At 40.3% G+C, this 23,835-nt stretch overlaps 1 protein-coding gene across 1 annotated transcript in view; it reads left to right on the forward strand.

The window, feature by feature from the left end:
* Positions 1-23,835, forward strand: part of SUSD5 (sushi domain containing 5) — a 449,691-nt gene that overhangs the window by 164,864 nt on the left and 260,992 nt on the right. Inside the window, exon 6 of the mRNA XM_044065707.1 lies at positions 11,218-11,406. Within this exon, the coding sequence (XP_043921642.1) occupies positions 11,218-11,406 (189 nt within the window). The remainder of the gene's footprint in view (positions 1-11,217; positions 11,407-23,835) is intronic.

Here is a 23,835-nt window from a genome sequence, read left to right on the forward strand (position 1 = left end):
CAAAAATATACATGTGTATATTGAATAGATGCAAAATCATGCAAGGGTTTATCACAGACATTTGACTTTGCAGTTGCTATTGTCATATAAAGCTCCCAGTCCAAATAAGACCTAAGGGATAAATTACTTTATTGCATGCCCTGAAAGTAACAGTATTTCACTGTAATACTGGAAAAACAAAAACAAACAAAAATATATGTGTGTGTGTGTGTGTGTGTGTGTGTGTGTGTGTGTGTGTGTGTGTGTGTGTGTGTGTATATATATATATATATATATATATATATATATATATATATATATATATGTACATATATACATCAGCGTTGTTGCCTCACAGCAAGAGGTTCTCCCATTCAATTCTTGGCTGGAGTGCGGGGAGTGCCTTCTGTGTGGAGTCTGCATGTCCACCCCACTGTTGGGTGGGCATTCGAAAGACATGCATAAATGGGCGTGCCTTTGTTGAAGGTTGAATGTCGAGCTGGCACCTCAGCATTCATGAAAATCTACTGCCAATCATTAGCAGACCGGAATTCTACTGTGGCGACCCCTAACCAGGAAAAGCCGAAAGACAAACAACAACAACAACATATATATATATATATATATATATATATATATATATATATATATATATATATATATATATATATATATATATATATATATAAATATATATAAATAGATATATATATAGATATAGATATTTATGTAAAGCTTATTGATGTTTTAAACAGTGACTAGTAGGATACATCAGGGCAGTAACAATGGGTTTAAAGTGCTTTGTCAGTTCAAACTATGAAGGGTGGTAAAGGTCAGCTTTGCATGTACTGAATATATGAAATCTAGAATATAAAGGGTGCATTGTGATGCAATATTACATAAAGTGTCCAATTACTAATTGTGAACTGTACTCCCTCAGTGCTCCTGAGGATGGATTCAGGACAGTTAAGGGCCAGCTTCTGAAAAACTCTGACTAGCATAGCTGAGTGTGTCCATCATCCAGCAACACTACCATCATTCCTAATTACAGAGCTTTCCCTGGGTATGGCAATAGGATATGCCCTACACCTCTACTCATAACACCAGAGGATAAAATATGTAGTATACCCACTGTGTGATGAGCTGGTAATGAGATCCAGAAGCATATTTCTGTTTAATAACCCCATTACCCATTCATCACATAGTTCAATCACTGCTAAATCCACCTGAAGCTGCCACAGATCCACCTGTCATACTTGTCAACCTCTTAGCACAAGAAATCTGGACAAAGCCAACAATACTGCGTGCACAAAGGCCAAGAAATAGGGACATTTTTTAAATATTGCTCTTATAAACTCAGAAAGATGCAAGAATAAAAGGTGTTGTGCTAGGATACATTTTCTAAAGGATATGAAGTCTGAAACTGAAATGTCTGTCATTATTTAGAGACTTCAATCCTCAATGATTTTCCAGAAAAGAAAAAAGAATTTTATGAGGGACAGACCAAAAATATGAGGGAAAAATCTGGACAGTTGAGAGGTATGCCACCTGTATATCAGCAATGGCATCGCAGATATTTAGCCTGTCTGCAGTACCAGTGCTGACATACAGGTGGAGATGCAAGCCTCTGAAGCTGGGTACACTAGAGTGATACTTATACGTTCATAGGTGTGTACCAGGCTAATGGCTCTGGAGCCTTTATAAGCCTAGCCCATAGGATTACCCTGGCATCATACCACCCAACCTAAGTTCCCAGTGCCTCTGTCGAGTAGAGCCACTGGAGTGATCCCCGGGGTGAATTTTCTATTTCCCATCCACTCATCAAGATTTCTCTTGAAGAGGCCAGTGAGGTGCTCTGTTTGACATGTATGGGAAGTCTATTCCATAGCACGGGCAGTCTCTGGGTTATGAACCTGTCTCCCCAGCTTGTTCTGTTGATTGTAGTAATGAAGTTGAGGTCTCTGGAGCATGTGGTACGGAGGGATTGGGATTTCCTTAGATGTGGCATTTCTAACAGGGCTGGGTCAGACATGGCTTTGTAAGTCAAGCAGCAATCGCCTCTAAGTAGGTGATATGAGACAGAGAATAGTTGGAGTTTTTTGATTCTGTCCATATAGGACAAGTTTTTAAGGCCTAAGATCCTCTTTGTGAGGTACTTTTGTGGCCTCTTCAGTTGTTGCAGATGTCTAGTGAGGTACATGCCAAATGGGGCATTGTACTCGATGATTAGTCTAATGAGGGAAGAGTAGAGGGAGACAATGACCTCTTTCTTCCTGGATGCAAAACCCTTAGTAATGAGATGTGCCACATAGAAGGACATTTTGACCACAGTGTAACCTGTGTTCCCAGATCTCTTATAATGCCTTCCATGTTCAGTGGACTACCATCGATGTGGTAATTCATGGGAACCGGGTTTTTCCCAAAGGGGATGATGACACATTTTTTGGCATTGAGCTTAAGGCCATGGTTCCAACACCAGTTGTTGGGCTCAGTGAGGCCTTTCTGTAGGATGTCAACATTACTTGGGGAGATAATAATAGCTCCCAACTTGCAATTGTCTGTAAACTTTGTCAGCCAGAGTCCCTTCGAATTGGCCTGGTCTTCAGAGAAGTAGATACCAAACAGGAGAGGACCCAGGACTGAACCCTGTGGAACTCCACTCGTGATTGGTCGGCAGTCTGACTTGGAGTCTGCTACTTCACACTGTGGGTTCTATCAGTGAGCCAGTTTGCAATCCACCTAGTGATATAGGGGTTGATGCTTAGGTTAGTGAGTTTTTCTATGATTCCTGAGTGGGGAATGGTATCAAAGGCCTTGGTCAGATCAAGGTAGGCTGTATAAACCACCTTCCCTTCATCCACAGCTCTGGTGAATGACTCAAAGAAGTTGACCAGTTTGAGCAGGCATGATCTACCCTTCACAAAACCAAACTGTGTGGGATCCAGAGTTTGGAGATTCCCTATATCCTTGCTTATTAGGTCCATGATGATGTGTTCCATAGTTTTGCATATCAGACTCATCAGGCTAATGGGGAGATAGTTCCCAGGGTCTGTAGTCACTTCTCCTTTGTGGAGAGGGATGACTGTAGGAGTGCACTATTCGGTAGGGACAAAGCATGAGCTGAGGCTGTGACTGAACAGGGCACACAGATGAGGTGCCAGTTCACTCTGTAGTTGAACACAGCCAGGTATATTGTCAGGTCCCATAGAAGCTATATTCTTGGCCTTAGACAGTGCTGTTTTAACCTGTGCAGCAGTAATACTGGGTGCTTGGCAATCTACTGGTATTGTGATTAGTCCTTTGGTGGAGGTGAGAGGGGGTACAGTTGGCACTGAATCTGCCGACCAGTATATTGGCAATATCTGTTGGCTCGGTATAGGAGGTACAATTGTGCAATAGCTCAGAGCAAATCTGGGTATTGCCATGGAGATTCTTTACATAACTATAGAAGGCCTTGTGGTTGTCTTTACTATTTGCTGCTATTCTGTTTTCATAGCTAGCTTTATAGGATTTGATGAGGGATCTCAATTTTTTGTTGAGGCTGGTAAGGGAATTTTTCCAGTCTTGGGACTTCACCTTATTCTGCATCAGTTTCCTCCTTCTGTTGTAGAGTTTGTTTATGGCAGGGGAACACCAGATTGGCTTCCTTTTTTTGGAGGCGAGCATCTTGGTTCTATTGGGTATGGCAAGATCCATGCATTTATGTACATGTTCATACACTGGTGTATGATTCGGCAGTCATGCAACTATTCTCCATTTGCATGGGTGCTGTGAAGTTAGCCACCTCTGTTTTTAGGAGCCCAAAGTTAGGTTTGGAAAAGTTTTTAATGGTGGTTACCTTTGCGGTGGAAGGTGGGGGTGGGGGGATCTGGATTTCCAAAGTGATTTGTTTGTCATCAGATCTAACCAGGGAGTAGTTGACTATTGGTGTAGAGCAACAGTCGTCCATGTTAGTAATGACCAGGTCAAGGATGTTGCTACCTCTAGTGGGGGTAAGAATGAGCTGGTCCAAGGCATTGGAATTAATGAATTCCAGGAAACATTGGGCAAGTGCATTGGTACATGAGTAGTTTTCCCAGTTAATGGAGGTGTAGTTGAAGTTGCCCAGTATGAGAGTGGTAGGTTGGACCTTAATATTCTCCGTGGTACTTAGGAACATGGAGTGTGAGTCTTGGGACATGGTTGGGGACCTATAGCAGGCTACGACCTGAACCGCTGTCTTACCCAATGTTAGCTGCACCTGAAGTATCTCATGTGTTATGTTGGGCTACCAGTGTGGAGGTGTGCGCATCATTTATGAATATGGAAACACTACTGCCTTTGGAGCTTCAGTCCAAGTTCTGGGGCCGAAAGGTGTAGAATGAGTTATAGCCTGGTGGTGCAGGGGTGCTTTCTGCTGCCTTGAACCAGGTCTCTGTTACAGCACAAATGTTAATGTTCTCCATTTTAAGGAGTTCTTCGAGCGAGTGCATTTTGAGATTTAGACTTCTAGCATTGAGCAGCATGACCCTCAGATTGCATCTGTTTGTAGCTGTTACAGTGGTAATTTGGTTTTGGAACACCACCTAAAAAAGGCACTATAGGCGTGGCAAGAGCCTTGGCCAGTATCCAGAATCCTAGGGGTGACAGATGCAAGCCATCTTTGGCAAAGGATCAAGGTCTGTCAATCATGTCATCCCAGGCAGACATATAATGGATCCCCTTAGAATGACACCAGAAACTTAGCCAGTTGTTGAAATCAATCATTTTCTGCTTGTACTGTGGTATAATTCAGGGTGATGGTAGGAGGCTGCTCAGGGCTAGTGTCATACCCGCCTGGGTTACATAATCTGAGAGCGCCTCTATGTCTCTTTTCATGTAGTCCAGGAGGTATGCCTAAGGTCATTCACACCCACATGTACAATGACAGAGTCATATTTGTATCTGTGGTTGAGGGACCTGAGTGCGTGTGTTATGTGGTGGATCCTGGCACCTGGCAGGCTGCTGACTGTTACTTTTTCCTTATTCAATCTAGTGAGTGGGACATCAGTGTGCCTCACTATCGAGTCACCTATGACTAGTGTGTTGTGCATGCTGTTTTGCCATAGGAGCTTTGGTTGAGTGGCACACTGTTTAAGAGAGTTATGTTTCTCGTGATTAGTGTTCTGTTGTGGTGGTCGAGTGCATTTCCACCTTGGAGGTCCCTGCTGTTTGGGTAGATTTTATTAAGAGCCTCTGCAAAGGTGGGTGTATGGTTTGTGTTTTTATGTGAAGGCAGTGCTGGTGTGTGTTCTGGAGGGTTATGTGTTCCATGTGGTGAAGTGCAAGTGTTAACCATCTCCTTTTGACTAGCTATTCAGGTCTTGGCTGCAGAGTGCATGGCTTCCAATTTGGATATATAAGTGCATCTCTCGCACGTCTGAGTGTTGGGAGGTAAGAGGAGAGGGTTGTTAGTGTACCTCAGGATGCTCAAGTTCACCAGATTAATAGGGAACTGACCTTAAACATGCCTGGTGGGGTGGGCATTAATAATAAGTACTGGAGCTGTTTCCTTGTAGAATATTTAGTGCTGGTAGCACTTTTGTGTGCTACAATAATTGCTACAAGAATTCTGGTAAAGTGCTAGACTAATAAGCTAGTAATAGTGCAGGAGAGGAGAGAACTAGTAGATCTAAGGGAAAATTGAAGAGCAGACTTTTTGGTACTGTTCAGAAGCTTACAGACAGTCCTAGATACAGCAGATAGGCTACTTAGTGCTTATCTCTCCCACTGATAAGCTAGAAGGCTTCCGTCTGACACAGAAAGGCTTGGGGGCTCAGAAGCTTACAAACAATCTTGGATACAGCAAATCTGTATCTGGACTAGACTAGTTACAGGAAAGGCGGGAAACAAGTGCAAATGTGGGCTTTTAAACCAGAAAGTTGAAAGGGATGGAAAAACTACCCAAACAGCCAATAAACTACAATTTCTGGGCCAGAAACCACTCCTGTTGTGGTAGATAGGCTACCTAGTGCTTACCACTCCCACTGATAAGCTAGAAGGCTTCCCTCCAACACAGAAAAGTCTTGGGGGCTCAGAAGCTTACAGACAGTCCTGCATACAGGAAATCTGTATCTGGACTAGACTAGTGGCAGGAAAGGCAGGAAACAAGCTTAGAACTTTTTTTTTTTTTTTTTTTTTTACAGAAAAGCAGCTAAAACAGCAGTAAAACAATTCAAATGCAATGCAAGCTAGCACACTTGAGTGTGTAGCAATATTAAAGCAAACACAGTTTAAATAAATGCAATTAAATTAAAAAACAACTAAAAACAAGTGCAGAAAGCAATAAATTAGGAAAAAATCAAAATGGAAGCACTTAAAGTATCAGAAAACAATGCCAGCAAATATATATATAATTCAGTCAAGCAAAAATTAAGACAGTGCGGAACTCTGAACAGTTAGAAAGTGCCAAAAATATACTTATCAGCTCTATATTTCCAGATGTGGGAAAATGTGCATGACTGCAATATATTTCGGACATGATTTCTCACCATCCAAATGGCAGGATAGTTACACTCTTGATCTCTTTTAGGGACACTCAAAATATAAGTTTAAAAAGTGAAAAGGTTAAGCTGTTCCTACTGTCCTCATCGCAAACATCCACAATGGATGTTCAGTACAGTGGACAGGTATATTACCTGTATCAAAGTCCAATGTCTTCTTTAGTGAAATCCTGATTCCTAACTTGCTCATTTTCATGCAGGGTCCTGCAATACGGTGACTGTAATTTATATATCATACTAAAATGTGCCTTGTAGTGTGGCAGTTATGCTAATACAGAAATTTAGTGAGATTGTCTTTGAACTAGTGTCATAGTGCATTATGTGACTGAAATGGTAATCTGGAGGATCTGGTTTCTACTCTTAAATACGACATATTGTGCTCTGAAGCTCAACCAGCTTCTGTGCTTCCAGAAAACAATTTTTATCTCTAACCTTGCTGAGAGTCTTTGTTGATACACTCTCTCATTTCTCCCTTTTTATGTGATACGTGTGTGTGTGTGTGTGTGTGTGTGTGTGTGTGTGTGTGTGTGTGTGTGTGTGTGTGTGTGTGTGTGTGTAAGTGTGTGTATACACACACACACACACACACACACACATATATTTTCATTCTCTACATGTGAGGAATTAAAACCCAGGGGAAACAACTTATTAGGTTACAATACTCTAATTTTAGGATTTCCCAACAGTGTCTTCATTTCAGTTATGGGACTGTGAGAGTGATATTACTCCTTTGTTTAGACTGTTACACCAGATACTTCTCTTTATGTTATGCTTGCATATCCATGAAGTTCATATATATATATATATATATATATCTATACATATATATGTGTATGTGTATGTGTATGTGTATATATATATATATATATATATATATATATATATATATATATATATATATATAAATGAGTAAGAGGTTGTGTGGGGCTGTAATCTCTCCACATGGAGCTTGCAGAGAAGGCTTGTACCCCTCCAAAAAAAGATTAACCTTGGTATTTTCTGAGGAGACAACTAGTCAACCACTTGTGACTGACCTTCCAGGAGAAGATGAAAGTTGAGGGTTTATATGGAAATTACTAACCCCCCCATACATATATATATATATTTATGTAAGTGCAACTCAAGTGGTCAAACTGTCAAAAGTCTGAGTGCTTGAAAAAACAGCTAAAGACTTTGAAAATTAACTTTTTGATTGTTGACTGTATTTGGATGTATGATTGCATGACAGTGGGGACCAGGAATTTGTTCTTTCCCCACTAGTGTGATCTTGGAATTGATATATATCTATATATATATATATATGTAGCAGGGGTTGTGAGAGGTGCAGGGAGGGAAACCATTTGAAATAGTTTTTTTTTGCTTGTTTTGTTTTTCAAGTTCACCTGATTCAAACTCTTTTTTTTTAATTTGTGTGATTCAAACTTTTATGTCTAAGTGTCTGAACTTTTTATAGTTCGATCACTTGACATAAACTCATATATATACATATAAAATGCCCCACTTAAAACTGTATGTGGTATCTTTTTCAACACCTAATAAATATCATGCCATTATTCCATTAATGATATTATGTCAAAACCTATATCTAGAAAAAAACTCAAATCTCAGTACATTAATAGTCAGTCACTGACTCGAGTAATTACTGTGATGGTTCTCTGTATGCAGTCCATTTAGCTAGCACTTGGAACCATCCCTTCAGAGCTCAAATGTTTTTCAAAAGAAATTCAACAATTATCTGACCAGTACATGGATGTGTCACTGCATTAAACAATGCTCTAAATACAGCTTAATTGTTTTAATCTATTTCTGTCATTTTACACAAAGAAACAATACATGCCTTATCTTCACTGTTTTGTCTCACATTTACTAATACATTCCTTCACCTTCTTACTTTCATTATTCAACAATCCTTGTCTGCTCATTTTTCTTTGTTTATCTGTACCTTATTTTTCAACTATCACTTCTAACACAAACTTACACCACTTTGTTCTGTTCTCTCCCCCTTACTCCTTCATCTTCTTTCTATAAACTAGAGCTCTAATGTCAGTAAGTGCAATTCTTAACAAGATCAGCTTTATACTCCTATACATGTGGTTGCCTTCCTTGCATTTGTTTAATATTTTTTAATACTGAATTGTTATTTAGCCCAATTACTTGCTTCTGTAAGCTTTTGCTTATTACATCCATCCCTACAACTGGAAATCTACAATTAGTAGTTTGCTTCTGTGCAAGAAATTACCAGCATCATCTTTATATTCCTGCAGATATGGCTGCCCTCTATATTTGTATATTGTCTTTGCAACTGAAATACTGTACAATTGCTCATTTTCACTGTATTGTGGAACATTTCTTCCTGGGACTCTGCTAAAAAGGGGCAATTGCTCAGACTATCATGGTCAACAAACATGAATACATACATGAATAAGGAATAGAAAATTTACACTGGGCTTGGCACCAGTGTCTCTTATGGAAAGGCTGCCCCAGGCCTAGTAACAATCTATGAATCTATGAATACGAATATACATACATATGGTTGCAATACACTTTCTGAACTGCATTGTCTTGTCAATACAGTATATTGGTGTCACTTTAAAATGAACATTCTGTTTGTCATCATCAGTAGATTTTGAACATTGGCTAACTGAGTGTTCCTGTGGTTTATGAATGGTGCATGTGTGCAGGTCAGTGGAGATTTGCTTGTTAGGGTAAGGATAAGGGCTAGATAAGGGGATAGACACATGTAAAATGTTTTTAAGTGTGTGTGAGGTTGAGGAGATTAGTGTGTAAGGCTTTTGGCCTAATATGTAGAAACTTGAGAGGATGGATGATCGTTAATAAACTGCTTCTTGAAGGTTCGGGTTTCCCACAGCCAGTAGCTTTCTCTTCATACTCCATGTCCATTTTTTGCTCCAGACTTTTGTCTGTTCCCTTTGGTGTCCCTGGTGGACCGATAGATAATATTAAACCACTGGTTACTCTGTTTCATTCCTCTCTGTTCTGACTGCCAGGTGTTGGTACACTCACTCTAAACTTTTTCTCTGCTTCTTCCTCCATCTCTTATGCCCTCTCTCTATGTACATCTCTAATCTCACGCATGAGGCTTTCTGCCACATAGAGTACAATTCCAGCACTAGGCTTCCTTCCTGTAAACCTTGTGGCCAGGTACTTTACTTGTCCAGCTTGTGTTCTTATTTGTTCTTCACAATGCCCTCTGTGTTAACCCTTCACCTTCCAAACATGTTCTGCAGTTCTCAATATCTTTTTATCTATTTTCATTCCACTAGTATTATGGTACTGCTGTAGTGACTGCAACAGCATTTGAGAGGCTGAGAAAGATTGCTGTCACAGGAAACATGACAATGGTGGAACGTGGATTACTGTTCAGATTTTCTGCTGCTGGACACACAGCAATGAAGAGGAATAAAAAGTTTCTGTAGTGCGTTTTTTTCTAATTAATTAATTAACTCAGATAGTATCTAATGCAAGGTGACTTTTGGAATTCCCTACCCCCCCCCCCCAATTTCCCCTGAATATCATGTTGTAGCAGCTTCTAGCCCCTGCTAGAGGGGACTAGAAGTTTGACAGACCCCCCCCCCCGCTCACCTTAATGAGGTGCTCGTGCCTATCACCCCTTATTAGTTAGTCAATAGTGCTGATTCATCCCTAAAGCTCAGTCACTGGTGCAGCAGCCATGGCTAGAAACTCAATTCATGTGGGCTAAGACTTCTTATTGTATGATTTTTTTGGGAAGAACTTTACAGAATTTTAGGATTGCTCATCATTTTGGAAATGGATTCCACAGTGTTGTGGTAGATAGGCTACCTAGTGCTTACCACAGAATTTTAGGATTGCTCATCATTTTGGAAATGGATTCCACAGTGTTGGGGTAGATAGGCTACCTAGTGCTTACCACAGAATTTTAGGATTGCTCATCATTTTGGAAATGGATTCCACAGTGTTGTGGTAGATAGGCTACCTAGTGCTTACCACTCCCACTGATAAGCTAGAAGGCTTCCCTCCAACACAGAAAAGTCTTGGGGGCTCAGAAGCTTACAGACAGTCCTGCATACAGCAAATCTGTATCTGGACTAGACTAGTGGCAGGAAAGGCAGGAAACAAGCTTAGAACTTTTTTCTTTCTTTTTTTTTTTTTTTTTAAGATGAGCTACATATGCTAGTTAGTAAATATTTAAAACTGCATATACTGCTTGCCTTCCCTGATAAATAATCTGATAAGAGTAAGGGCAATAATCAGACTTCTGCAAATTTATTAGCATTCCCCTTTTTGAGAGTTGTTTTCTAAACATATTGCCATCTCTGAGGACAAATTGTCATGCCCTCATAGACCTGCACACCCTAGGGTTTAGTGATCATACATCAAGTAACATTTTCTACTTTCTTATAAAATAATTTGGCTTCGACAAGAGGCCTAGGGCAGTAACCCAGAGCATTCTTTAAAATTCTACCTTTCATTAGTGTTGCAGTAAAATTCATAGGAGCAATACAAAGTTTGTTCTCATGTCAGCCTGCCCTCTGTGAGACAGATTGGATTATGGTATATCATCATTTTGTGATTCAGTATTGAATTAGTTAATATATTTTTTACAATAAAATGTATAACATGCTTTACTTAGAAAAAATGGTTGATATCATGCAATTAGACATGGTAATTCAGCAGTAATTTTCATTTGATTAAAACAAAGCTATTTTATTTACAGACAAGCCATGTGGCGACCCCCCATCCTTCCCAAACACGGTCCTGCAGGATCACAGAGCATATGAAATGGGGGATGAGATGACATATGTCTGTGTTAGAGGTTATGTCATGGCCAATGGATATACCTCTTTCAGCTTGCTATGTGACAGCTGTGGTGAATGGTATGGTCTTGTTCAGGCTTGTAGCAAAGGTAAGCTAAAGTTGTTTGTCGCTTTACCTCCATTTATCTGTTAAAAATATCTTGATGTTCTCACTAATTTCATAAGTGCAGCTATGCTTTTGAGGATGGTGTAAGGGAAAAGACCCATATGTTTTTTAATGAAGTGCATACAATAGGCCAGGTAAATTAGGGTCTGAGTTGGCTGAAAGGCATCCCTTTACAAAAGAGCAATTTTCTGCATGTATAGGTATGTCAAGAAACCAGTGTCTTCAGTAGTTACTGAGTTCTAAAAAATCTATAATAACTACAGTGAAATTGCCAATGGCTCAACAGAATGCATATTTGCTTTTGATACTTGAATATCAGAAGACTTTCAGCTCTATTCCCACATCAGGTGCTTGTTTTTATTTTTTACAATACTGACATTGCAGTACAACATAAGGGGGGTGCTGTGCTCCTGAGTATTAAGTATTTGAGATAAGATATTAGGTTAAAGTCCCATCTTCCAGAATTGGCAGTGGTACAGATGATGTGAGTACTGATTTCTAATAACATGTCTTTTGATGCAATCATTGCACATTACTTTTTAACAAACACATTTTGCACAAAGACATAGTCTCTTTAAAATTGTGTACAATCTCACAAATGTTCTATATGTTAATAGCAACAAACTGCATTGTGCATTCCATATTTTTCCAAATAAAACAAATGGTAATGCCATTCTGTACACTTTCTCCCAATTCCCATCAGAAACATGTACCAAAACATACTTCATCTAAGTCAAACCTTGCCAAAGATTACCATAATTCTAGAACATTTTTTTTCAAACAAAAAATGCCTTTATTCTAGAACATGCCAAATAAATTATCTGATATTGTTAATCCTCGTTCATTCCTTACACATGGGTATCGGTTCTGTGCTCGGAACCGAGCCAGCCATTTTCCAAGCTCACATCAGCTTCAAACTCTTGAGCTAAACTCTTACCCACAATCCCCCTCTCCCTGTTACCTCAGATTTCGTTTGCCGTGTTGCCATCCGGTCGTGTCAAGCTACTTCTCTTAAGCTAAATACAATCAATTGTTGTTTAATTGCTTTACAAATTACTTTTCTGTCAGAAAAGTTGATATTTTATTGTCTCTTACCCTATTGCATCTAGCGTTCATAATTTCCTCAGGTTTTTCTGTTTTTTTTTACTTACTACTTTTACCGCAAGATATTTTCTCTTTACCATCATTGGTAATCTTTTTCCCTTTTCTCTCTCATACCTTCGGGTACTCTCTTGCACCATTGTTGGTACTTTTCTATTAATTAATATGGTAGATAAAAAAGGTAGTCCGGGGTTTAAGCAGTGTTCCGATTGTGGACACAAACTGCCTACTTCTGATGCACACTCTTTGTGTGTTTATTGTTTGGGAGCTTCCCATTTGTCTGTTGACCCACCCTGTACTATTTGTGAGAACTTTTCTAATAGAACTTTGTTAGAAAGGAAAACAAGCTGATACTGAAGGGACTTCTAAAATCTCCCTTTTCCGAGGCTATTTCTGGGTTGGAGGTCTCAACCCCTCCTAAAGCCCATAAGAAAATGGATGTTTCTACTAAGGCTAAATCCTTGCCTTCATCCCCGGCTGGGGACTCTCACCAACCAAAACCTAAAAAGGCATAATTTTCAGCTCCAGAGCTCTCTCAGTCATCCCCAGTGCTTTTGGTGCCTAGACCTTCAGCACAGAGGCCTTTGGCTCCATTAGTGATTTTGGCTCCATCCTCTCCTGCAGCCTTCTATATATCGGCACCAAGGGGCTCCTCAGTTCAGACCATTACCACTGTATCGGCACCGACTGTTCAGTTGGTGCAGACCTTGACCGCGTCGGCTCCAAGATCTTCCTTGGAACCGAGGCCTTTATTGTTGACTCCAGTTTTGTTGGTTCCAGCTTTGGCACCGACTCCCACTTCGGCACCGACAACCACTTTGGCACCGATCCCTGTGTTGGTGCAGACAATGACCTCGGCACCGATGACTTCTTCTGTGCAGACAACCATAGTCCAGTCTTTCTTGGCACCGTTGTCCTCGGTGTGGCCAGATGAGATGGGCACCGAGTCTGCCTCTTCTGTGGACAGGCCTGTTTCTCCCTCAGTCTCCGTGAGGTCCACTAGAAGCCTTTCCGAACATGGTGTGTTGCGTCTTGTGGACCAGGTACTCTTGGCCAGAGGTATTCCACCCCTCAGGAACTATCCTTCCTTGGGAGGTGATCACCCATCTCCAAAGACCCCTTCTTATTATCTTCCTTCATTGCCTCTGAAGTCCATGGATATAGCACAGTCTTCCCCTTCTGTGGTTCCCTTTATGGATCTCACTAAGGAACCACAGTTGCCTTCATGGCAGGAAAGTTTTGCTACAACCCAGGACGTCAGCTGTGACATGCATAGTTTGCTGCTCTACTGCCATCCAGGGACTCCGGGTCGGCAGGCTGAGCAACTTAGGGGAGGGGTGTCCCCTGCCCTAGACATACACTCCTCTTCGGGTGGACCAGCCTTCCAACTGATGGAGAAGGCTTTCGCTGATGCTGGCAATACCGGACTGCCTATACCTCCACCCTCCTCTGGTACACTGGTTCCACAAGTCACATCTAGCAGACTCCGAGTGCAAGAGCTGCAGGACATATTCCCTCAGAAATCCCCTTTTCTGCTGTCTTCTCCAGCTTCTCCCACTGAGGAGGTCCACCAGAAAAGTTCATGTAAGAGGAAACACATGGACTCCAGAGAGGAGTCCCTCACCAAAGACACAGATTTCGATGAGGGGGAAGGATCCCCTCGGTCACCCTCTGAGGTATCCTTTGACAATATCCTCAAAATCCTGAAACAGAGAGGTGACTGGCAGTCCTCTAATCTGACCTCTGAGGAATCTGTGTTCCTGCAGGCCTTTTCGCGCCTGGCCCCCTACCTCCTGGTTTACTCCACCTGCCGATTAACTTATCTGGCTCATCGTGCAGCATGCTTGGAAGGCTCCTGATACCGTTGAAGTTATTCCCTGGAGGCCAGATAAGATCATGTCCCCTCCTGCTTCAGATCCCCATTGGTCCATAGGTCTTCCTGTGGATGCTTTGGTGGTGGTGGCCGCAACAAAAAAGGATCTGGCAGAAGAAGAAAGCCATACTGTCCGTCTGCCTAACAAAAAGTCCCGGGCCCTGGACAGGATAGGGGAGCGCACCTTTGCTTCAGCGACCTTTGCTATCAGGTCCCTGAATTATATGGCACATTTCACCAGACTTTAAAGGGATCTGGTTTCTGAGCTCTCTGAAACCTTGGCTGGTGCCGTGTCTGATGAGGTCAGTGACAAAGTGGTCTCTCAGCTGGCCACCATTGAATCTATATCTACCTCCTCTATGCGACTGATATCTCATGCATCAGAAGGAGCAGCTAGAGCAGCGGGTTCAGCTGCGGTCTTGAGATGATACACCTGGATGCACTTGTGCAACTTCGCGGAACTCTTTAAGTCTTCTTTTCTTAATGCCCCCATTGAGCCCTCCTCATTGTTTGGGCCCAAAGTTAAAAGCACACTGGCCAGATATGAATGGGATGGTAAGACCCTTTCTGCCACAGGTGTCCATTATTCTTCCCATCAATGTGCTTTCTCCTGAAACCAAAAGAGCGGGAAGATATGGTTCAAGAAATCTCAGGGTCCTTTCCGTGACACACAGGCTGAGTTCTCCCCCAGAGGGAGAGGGGAAAACTCACAGGGAAGACACTCCTTTCAGGGCAGAGGGAGACCGTGTAACCAGGGTTCCAGGGATTCTTTCCCTGGTCAATCCTACCAGTGCTCCTGAAGAGCGGCCCAACTCCTTTCCCCTGGAAGTGGTTGTGGGGACATTTCTCCTTGTACCCTTCTGCCTGGCTAACCATCACCACCGATTCTTAGGATTATAACCAGAGGTTATCATATCCTTTTCGATATTTCTCCTGTCCCTTCAAAAAACCTTCCCGATGTTCCACCCAGTCAAAGGGAAGAAGCAGCACTAGAGATAGAAAAGCTGTTAAGAAAAAGAGTCATCCAAATAGTCCCTCCAGACCAGATAGGATCCGGTTTCTACTCAAGACTATTTTTGGTGCCAAAGAAAACCGGGGACTGGAGACCAATTTTGGATCTCAGTGTATTGAACAAGTTTGTGAGAGTACAAAAATTGCAGATGGTCACAATACAGTCTATCCTCCTGCTTTTGGAAAAAGATGATTGGATGTGCTCTATAGATCTTCAAGATGCGTCCTACCACATAAAGGTGGACAGGCCATCAAGAAGATTTCTGTGCTTCTGTGTGGGAGCCAGTCACTACCAGTTCAGAGTACTGCCCTTTGGACTCTCTACAGCCCCCAGAGTGTTCACAAAGTGCATGGCAGTTGTCACAGCTCACTTGCGACTTCAAGGATTCCAGGTGTTTCCATACCTAGATGACTGGCTCATTTCCACCCCCACCAGACATCTACTGGAGAAAGCCCTGGCATACTCTCTCCTCGCTGCTCAAACGCTAGGCATAACCATAAACTTGCAGAAATCCAATCTCACCCCATCTCAGTCGACAGAATTCATAGGGGTTATCATGGACACAAAAAAACTGCAGAGCTGCTATTCCAGAGCACAGAATTCTAAGGATAAAGCAACAACTAATTCCAATCCTTTCAAAGGAAAAATCCACGGCTCACTTGGTTCTACAGCTGTTGGGTTCCATGGCAGCCTCCATCACCATTGTTCCCCTGACCAGATTTCACATCAGGCTTCTACAATGGCTACTGCTCACCCAATGGTATCCTTTTCAGCATCCTCTTTCAGCCATGATTTGAGTAACCCACAGGTGCAAACAGGATTTAAATTGGTGGATGATACACAATCTCTCACAATGGTCTCGCCCCTTCTCTCCCCAGCAACCTAAGGCTACAGTGACCATGAATGTCTCCCTGATGGGGTGGGGGGAGCTATGTCAGGGACAGACAGTCCAAGGCACTTGGTCCCAACTGGAGGCCCATCTTCATATAAATGTTCTAGAGCTGAGGGTGGTGCTTCAGGCGTTGCAAGCATTCCATCCCCTGCTGCCATCTGGGACAATTGCGATTCAATCAGACAACATGGCAGTGGTCCGATACATCAACAAGCAAGGTGGAACCAAATCTTATCCCTTTGTTGAGAGGCCATGATGATATGGCAATGGGCAATGGCTACCAACCATTTTCTTCTTGCAACGCACATTCCCGGAAGTTCCAATGTGATAGCAGACAGACTCAGCAGGTGCATTCTTCAACCTCACAAGTGGTCCCTGAATCCCTTGATAGCGGTGGAGATCTTCCACCGCTGGGGCTGTCCTTGCTGCGACCTCTTTGCATCCCTGACCAACTACAAATGCAGCAACTACTTCACCCTGATTTCCCCTCCGGGACAGTCACCCAGGGACGCTCTAGTCCACGATTGGCCCTCGGGTCTTCTTTAAGCATTTCCACCCTTTCTCCTCATTCCCCAGTTTCTGAAGAAAGCCCAGCAGTTGAAGAGCAAGGTGATCCTCATAGCACCATATTGGCCTCGACAGATTTGGTTCCCCTTCCTTTGGCCTCACCTACTAGATCGACCATGGATTCTCCATCCAACCCCGGAGTTGATCTCACACCCACAGAACCTGATTCATCCCAACCTGAACAGCCTGAAGCTAACGGCTTGGCTACTCCCATTCCCTTGATTGCCAGGCAGAATGATCTTTCTTTACCAGTATGTGATATTCTCATTGCTTCTCATAAGTTTTCCACTAGAATTACTTATCTGAGCAAGTGGAAAAGATTTACCTGTTGGCTGAAAGATAAACAAGTAGACCCCTTTTCAGCACCAGTGTCGATAATACTAGACTATCTGGCTGACCTGTTTCAATCGGGTCTATCAGCCTCTACCATTAGAGTTCATTTGGCTGCAATTTCTAATTTTCATGAGGGTGCCCAAGATTCCTCTCTTATGTCCCATAAATTGTGCAAGACCTTCATAAAAGGTGTGAATCATCTGAAGCCACATTTTAGAGAACGTATTCAACCATGATGGGATTTATCATTAGTTCTACAAGCTCTGACAATGGCACCTTTCGAACCAGCCTCTTCTTGCGACCTCAAGTATTTGTCATGAAAAACCTTGTTTTTGGTCACTATTACTTCTGCCAGACGTATTTCTGAACTTCAAGCTTTATGTATCAAAAGTCCATACTTGATTTTTCATAGAGATACAGTGTCTCTGAGAACTAATCCATCATTTCTGCCTAAAATGATCTCTGAATTGTCCATTAATCAAGCCATTGAATTGCCAGTTTTCTTTCCCAGTCATTCAAACAGAGGAGAGTATTGCCTACATACCCTAGATATACATAGGCAAATCCGTTTTACTTAAAAAGGACTAAACCCTTTCGCAAATCTGACCAGTTATTTTTGGCCTTTTCTGGACCTAGATTAGGATCTGCTGTTGATAAGGTCACATTAGCTAGATGGTTGAAGGACTGTGTGACCTTTATTTACACACAATGTAATATCTCATTACTTACTACCATGAAAGCTCATTCAACAAGGTCGGTGGCAACTTCTGCTGCCTTCCATGCCAGAGCTTCTTTACATGACATCTGTGCAGCTGCAACTTAGGCTATGACTCATACCTTCATCAATCATTACAAATTGGATTTGGCCTTCAGGGGAAGAGCATCTTTCGGTTTTATGGTGCTCAGGAATGTCCTTCCCTGAGAGCCTCCCAGGAATAGAGGTAGCTGGGGACTCTGTCCCATGCGTAAGGAATGAACGAGGATTAACAATAACAGATAAAGAAGTTATGTCTTACCATAATGTTCCATCTGTATTGTTGATCCTCGTTCAGTCATTACGACCCTCCCTCCTTCCCCCTCCTGTGGTTTCTAGTGGATCTCACCATCCAGTTATTTTAGGTTATTTGACCAGAGGTAGCCTCTACCTTCTTTAACTTGCAAACTCAATCTGAGGTAACAGGGAGAGGGGGGTTGTGGGTAACAGTTTAGCTCGAGAGTTTGAAGCTGACGCGAGCTTGGAAAATGGCCGGCTCGGTTCCGAGCTCGGAACCGATACCCATGCGTAAGGAATGAACGAGGATCAACAATACAGATGGAACATTATGGTAAGAAATAAATTCTTTTTCCAGTGACTTGTCTACTCCTCTGTATCTCTCAAAATCACACATTCTTTCACCTGTCATCTCTGTAACACATGCTTCCCCTAACTGTAACTTCTTATGAGTTCATTTAACTTGCCTGTTGATAAAATCCTACTTAATCTTTGAAAACTCACAAACACAACAGTCCTTTCATATTTTCTTACCTTTCCTCCAAGAAAAAGTATCTACTACCTGTGTACATCATACCTGCCTCTGTAGCATGTATCTTTCCAAATTTGCCTTATACGTAAATATCTTTTTATTACATTCTCTTTTTAGTAAGCTCTCTCATGTTCCCTTTTACAATGTACAATTTCCAATACTTTTCCTCTTCCACTTTTCCATATCCCACTCAACTTACATCTTATAAGTTCCCCAAACTTCCTGCTTCATAACACAGACTGGAATCCTATCCATGAGGAAATTAAAAATGTACAGGCTGTAATATGGCCAGGTCCTACCATTCTCTACTTTCAATGTAAATTTCTTGTTTTAACAGAGTTTAACCAGTTACCCAGCAATATTTTTCAAATGTATTTCAATAAGCTTTCTCTCAAATCAGTGAGATACTAAACAAACCCTTGCAACATATGTTGCTAAACTTAGCAAACATTTTTTCCATAAACACTTTTTAGCGATTTAACAAACTATACCCAAACTTCTCATCTTTCTGTCATATTTCCCAACATCTTACACTATTCCTCCATCCTTTGCTGTTTATTAAAACCAACACCCAATAATTTAATATTTCCAGTATATATATATATATATATATATATATATATATATATATATATATAAAATATATATATATATATATATATATCTGTCAGAATACTGTTCCTACCAAATATCTTGCTTTATTGTCATTCATTTTTAACCTCCCTCTACCTTCAATTTCTCAACCAATTTATTTTCTTTCTGTGCCATTGCTATTAAATCATTCACATATTTTAGTACTGTAGTAATAAAACCATTCACATATTTTAGTACTGTAGTAATAAAACCATTCACATATTTTAGTACTGTAGTAATAAAAAAATCTATTTGCATATACTGCTTATTTTCTAATACTTCACTCTAAATATTGTCATATTTACGTAGGAACAACTATTAAGGGGTTCATGGTACATCCTTGTTCAATGCAACTATTAACCTGGCATCACAGATTTACTCACCCATTCATTACTGGCACAATATTAGACTTTCTACAATAAAATTAGTATAAACTAAACTCTATCCTACCATACCTAATGCCATCTTTACTAATTAATTTTCCCAGCCTATAGTTACTAAATCCCTTCTTCTGTTGAACTGACAAGCTCACATACCCACCATAAAAAGTAAAAATAAAACTCCTGATCTTACAAGTTATTATCATTGTCATTCATATTTATTAAGCATTCATTAACTACTCTGTGAATCACATGTATCTTTCCTTTATCCAAATTCTAGAAAAAAACATTCTTCACCTCATCAATCCCTGGAGTTGTATACTTACTGCTTACTTTCAACTTCTGATCTATTTGCAGCACTGACATTTACAGTGCTCTTCCTAGTTCTTTTAAGATAGTATCTTCTTTATTTTTATTCTTATGGAATTTCATGTATCAATTACCTTCCGATACTTTTAACTTTTTTCACACCTTTCAAATGTTGTTCTTCTGTTAATAGAAATCCAAGTACTTTTTTCTCCAAACTCTTTTTGTAACCTACCCTAAATTCCCCTGAAGCCTCAATTTCCTGAGCTCATTCAGTTTTCTTGCCTTATTTTTATTTTATGTAAATATAGATACATATTGAGAACTACAAATACAGGTACATATGTATGTTCACATATGTATATGCACTTATGTATCTATATCTCTGTATATCTATATATATTTATATATATATATATATATATATATATATATATATATATATATATGGGTCTATCTTAGTACATCGACATTTCAAAATACCGAAAGCGATAAACCGACACCAAAACATCGAAAGTCATTTAACCGGCCAGAAGATCGACAGTTCACAAACACGACGCATACACCCGACACATCATACCAACAAACAAAACACATCCCTATCCAACACCCACACACACAACACAAGCACACCAAAATCCTTACAAACAAACACTAACCCATACATACACAACTATCTACAACCCTGACCCAAAACATACCCTAAGGTCCGTCACTATCGCACACTCACCCAACCCGCGCCCTAACCCTAACTCACTTATCCCACCCCTACCCCTACAAAACACCAACTCGTGACACTTACCTTACTCACCTAACCCGCTACCCTAACTCACTTATCCCACCCCTACAAAACACCAACATCGCACACTTACCTTACTCTCGCACACTCACCTAACCGCGCCTAACCCTAACTCACTTATCCCACCTACCCCTACTAAACACCAGCATCGCACACTTACCTTACTCCCTCGTCCGTCACCACCGCGCACTTACATATCCTTTCCCCAGCGCAGCTTCTCAGCGTCGGTGTCTTCCTCCGTCGGTCTTCTGCCTTGTCGATCTTCTGGCGTCGGTGACGTGACTTTCGACATTCTCGTGTCGGTTAATCCATTGTCGGTATTGTGAATTGTCGATGTACTAAGATAGACCCATATATATATATATTATACAAACACACACACACACACACACACACACACACACACACACACACACACACACACACATGCACACACACCTAGAACAGGATGCAAAGTAAAATAAACTGGTACCTTTAGTCTTATAGTTCTTCTGACTGGGATTCCAACTAATTATTGAAAGAATAAAAGGGATTCCTATATGAAAACAAGGTAAATTTTGAAGAGGTTACTGCAATGGTGAAATAATCATTCTGACTGTGGAAATTTGTGCGTATTAATAAATATGACATGATTCATGAGTTTGGTAAAATAACATTTTCTTTGAATAAACTCCAGTAGTTTCCATACATTATAAAGCAGAACAGACTGCACAAGACCAGAATAAGCATTCCAGACCAGTTTCTGAAAAATAAACTAAAATTGTATTTATTTATTTATTTTACATTTGTTGACCGGGCTAGTCTAACTGGATACATGTCCATTTTCACTTGAGGCCCAGGGAGAAAAGCTCCAACACACATACAATATACAATATGGAATGTTTAAACAGTCTGAGCTAAGACAGCTATAGTTAATAAAAATACAATATATATATAAAAAGCATAAGATAAACACATTTAAGTATTTTGTAAACAATAAAAGGTATTACAAATATACAAATAGCAACTTTATCTGTAAAAAATATTTTTTACAGTGATAATGGTCAATTCATTCATAGTCTTTCCATAAATACTATAATATATTATAATGTACAGAACCCAAAATTATGTTTTTTGCTATATGTTCACACAAGTTGTCATATCTTGGAAACTGTTCAACCTAGACATATATTGTTAGAACATTTTTGTTAACCAAACATAAACTTTCATAGGACAACAAGAAATTCCTCTATGAGTGCGTGTTTATTGAGATATTTACAGAAAGATGAAATATATGCTTAACTGTATAACTATAAATAACAGTAGATATTACTTGAGATATGCAACGTACAGTACACATTTTAATTTTAAAGATAGATTTCTTCAACAACATGTACGGTTTCTCCTGATGTCATGCAAAGGTTTGTAAGTCACTTGTGTTTTGAAGTATTAAGTACATATGGAAATATTATTTATTTTCATAATTACTAACAAGCAACTAGTACTATATCAGGTATAGTGTGATATAAAATGACACTGGAAATACATTTTCCTGTCTCTCATCATGGCATATCACACCATACCCCTCAATATCATGCAGTGTTCTCAGAAATGAAAATATGATCCTAAATATGAAAATGTGAATAATAAGTGACAGCGATTAATTTCTCCGCAACAGAACATCCTAGATGAACAATCTTGGTGGCATTTTGTTAATAACTCTTTATACTTTCTAATACTGCATATTATTAGCAGTTAAGTCACTTACTTAATGAAACCAGACCTTAAAATAAGTCTGGATACCATCAGGAGCTATGGGTGTGAACAGGAGGTATACAAAAAGGTGCTATAGTCTTGAATGAGTTATGACTAGCCAGGCCATTGCTATGTCTCATGTCCATATTTTCTGTTGACACTCCCTTGTTCTTCAGCAGACTCATATTCTTTGTACTCAATAATTTCCAGGGCCAATGCCTTTCTTCAAATCCTGGGCACCTTAGCCGTCTCTGTCCCCTCCCATTAAGCTTGCACTGCTCTGCTCTCTTTCTCCACCCTCATTTTGTTTCCTTCTTGTAGCTGCTTTATTGTTATTGAAGCTTTTCATGAAGGGGCTGATAAACACCAGTGCTGGTATCTTAGAAGGGCCCGAGGGCTAAGAGAGAAAGGATGAGACTTCTGATCTGGATTTGGAGAATGTCATACGTTTATATGTTGGGATACAGAAAATATACTTGGCTTTTAATTGAAGAGAAAGTCTATGTTAGGCAACAGATTTTTTTGTTAACTCTAGTAGAGTAGTATGAAAAATAGAGATCAGAAGAGCTTCATAAGACTGTAGTATGTACCTTTGTCAAAGTAAATGTGACTACATTGTGTGATATACTCAGGCATATCAATCAAACCAGCTTTCAGAGAGTGAAAGAGAGTATGAAATTATAGGAGGCAAAAAAGAAAATAGAAAAGAGTCAAAAGAATAGAAGTATAGTAGAGTGGTCATTGGTAGTAATCTGAGTATGGACATTTTAAGCAGCGATGTGGAGAGGGACATTATATGAAGTATGAAACACTGTAGTGGACAGAAGATAAGGAAGACCAAACTCAGCTTCTTATGGTAAAAAAAAATAGAAGTTTAAAGTATATAGAAGGAAAAGTGGAGGACTGCAAGTTACTGAGAAACGGTGAAATAGTGCTCTAAGTGAATGATGTCACCAGTTCTTGGACTCCCTAGAATGCAAAAGACATACTGGGCAGGAATCCATGACAACTGTTCTCAACAGTCTAAGTTTAGTGTAGCATTGATTAAAGATAATTATTTTTATTTATTTATTTTACATTTATTGACCGGGCTAGTCTAACTGGATATATGTCCATTTTCAGTAGAGGCCCAGGGAAATAAGCTCCAATAACACAATTATAAAAATGTTGGTACAGTACATAATTAACTTTTTGTTCTTTGCATCAAGTACCTTTTTTCCCTTGATGCAGTAGTTTCAGTAGCTCATCAGGCAGCAAAC

The sequence above is a fragment of the Protopterus annectens genome, chromosome 3.part0 (genome assembly GCF_019279795.1).
Source record: "Protopterus annectens isolate FY-2018-M chromosome 3.part0, PAN1.0, whole genome shotgun sequence".
In the NCBI taxonomy this organism is placed as follows: domain Eukaryota; kingdom Metazoa; phylum Chordata; order Ceratodontiformes; family Protopteridae; genus Protopterus; species Protopterus annectens.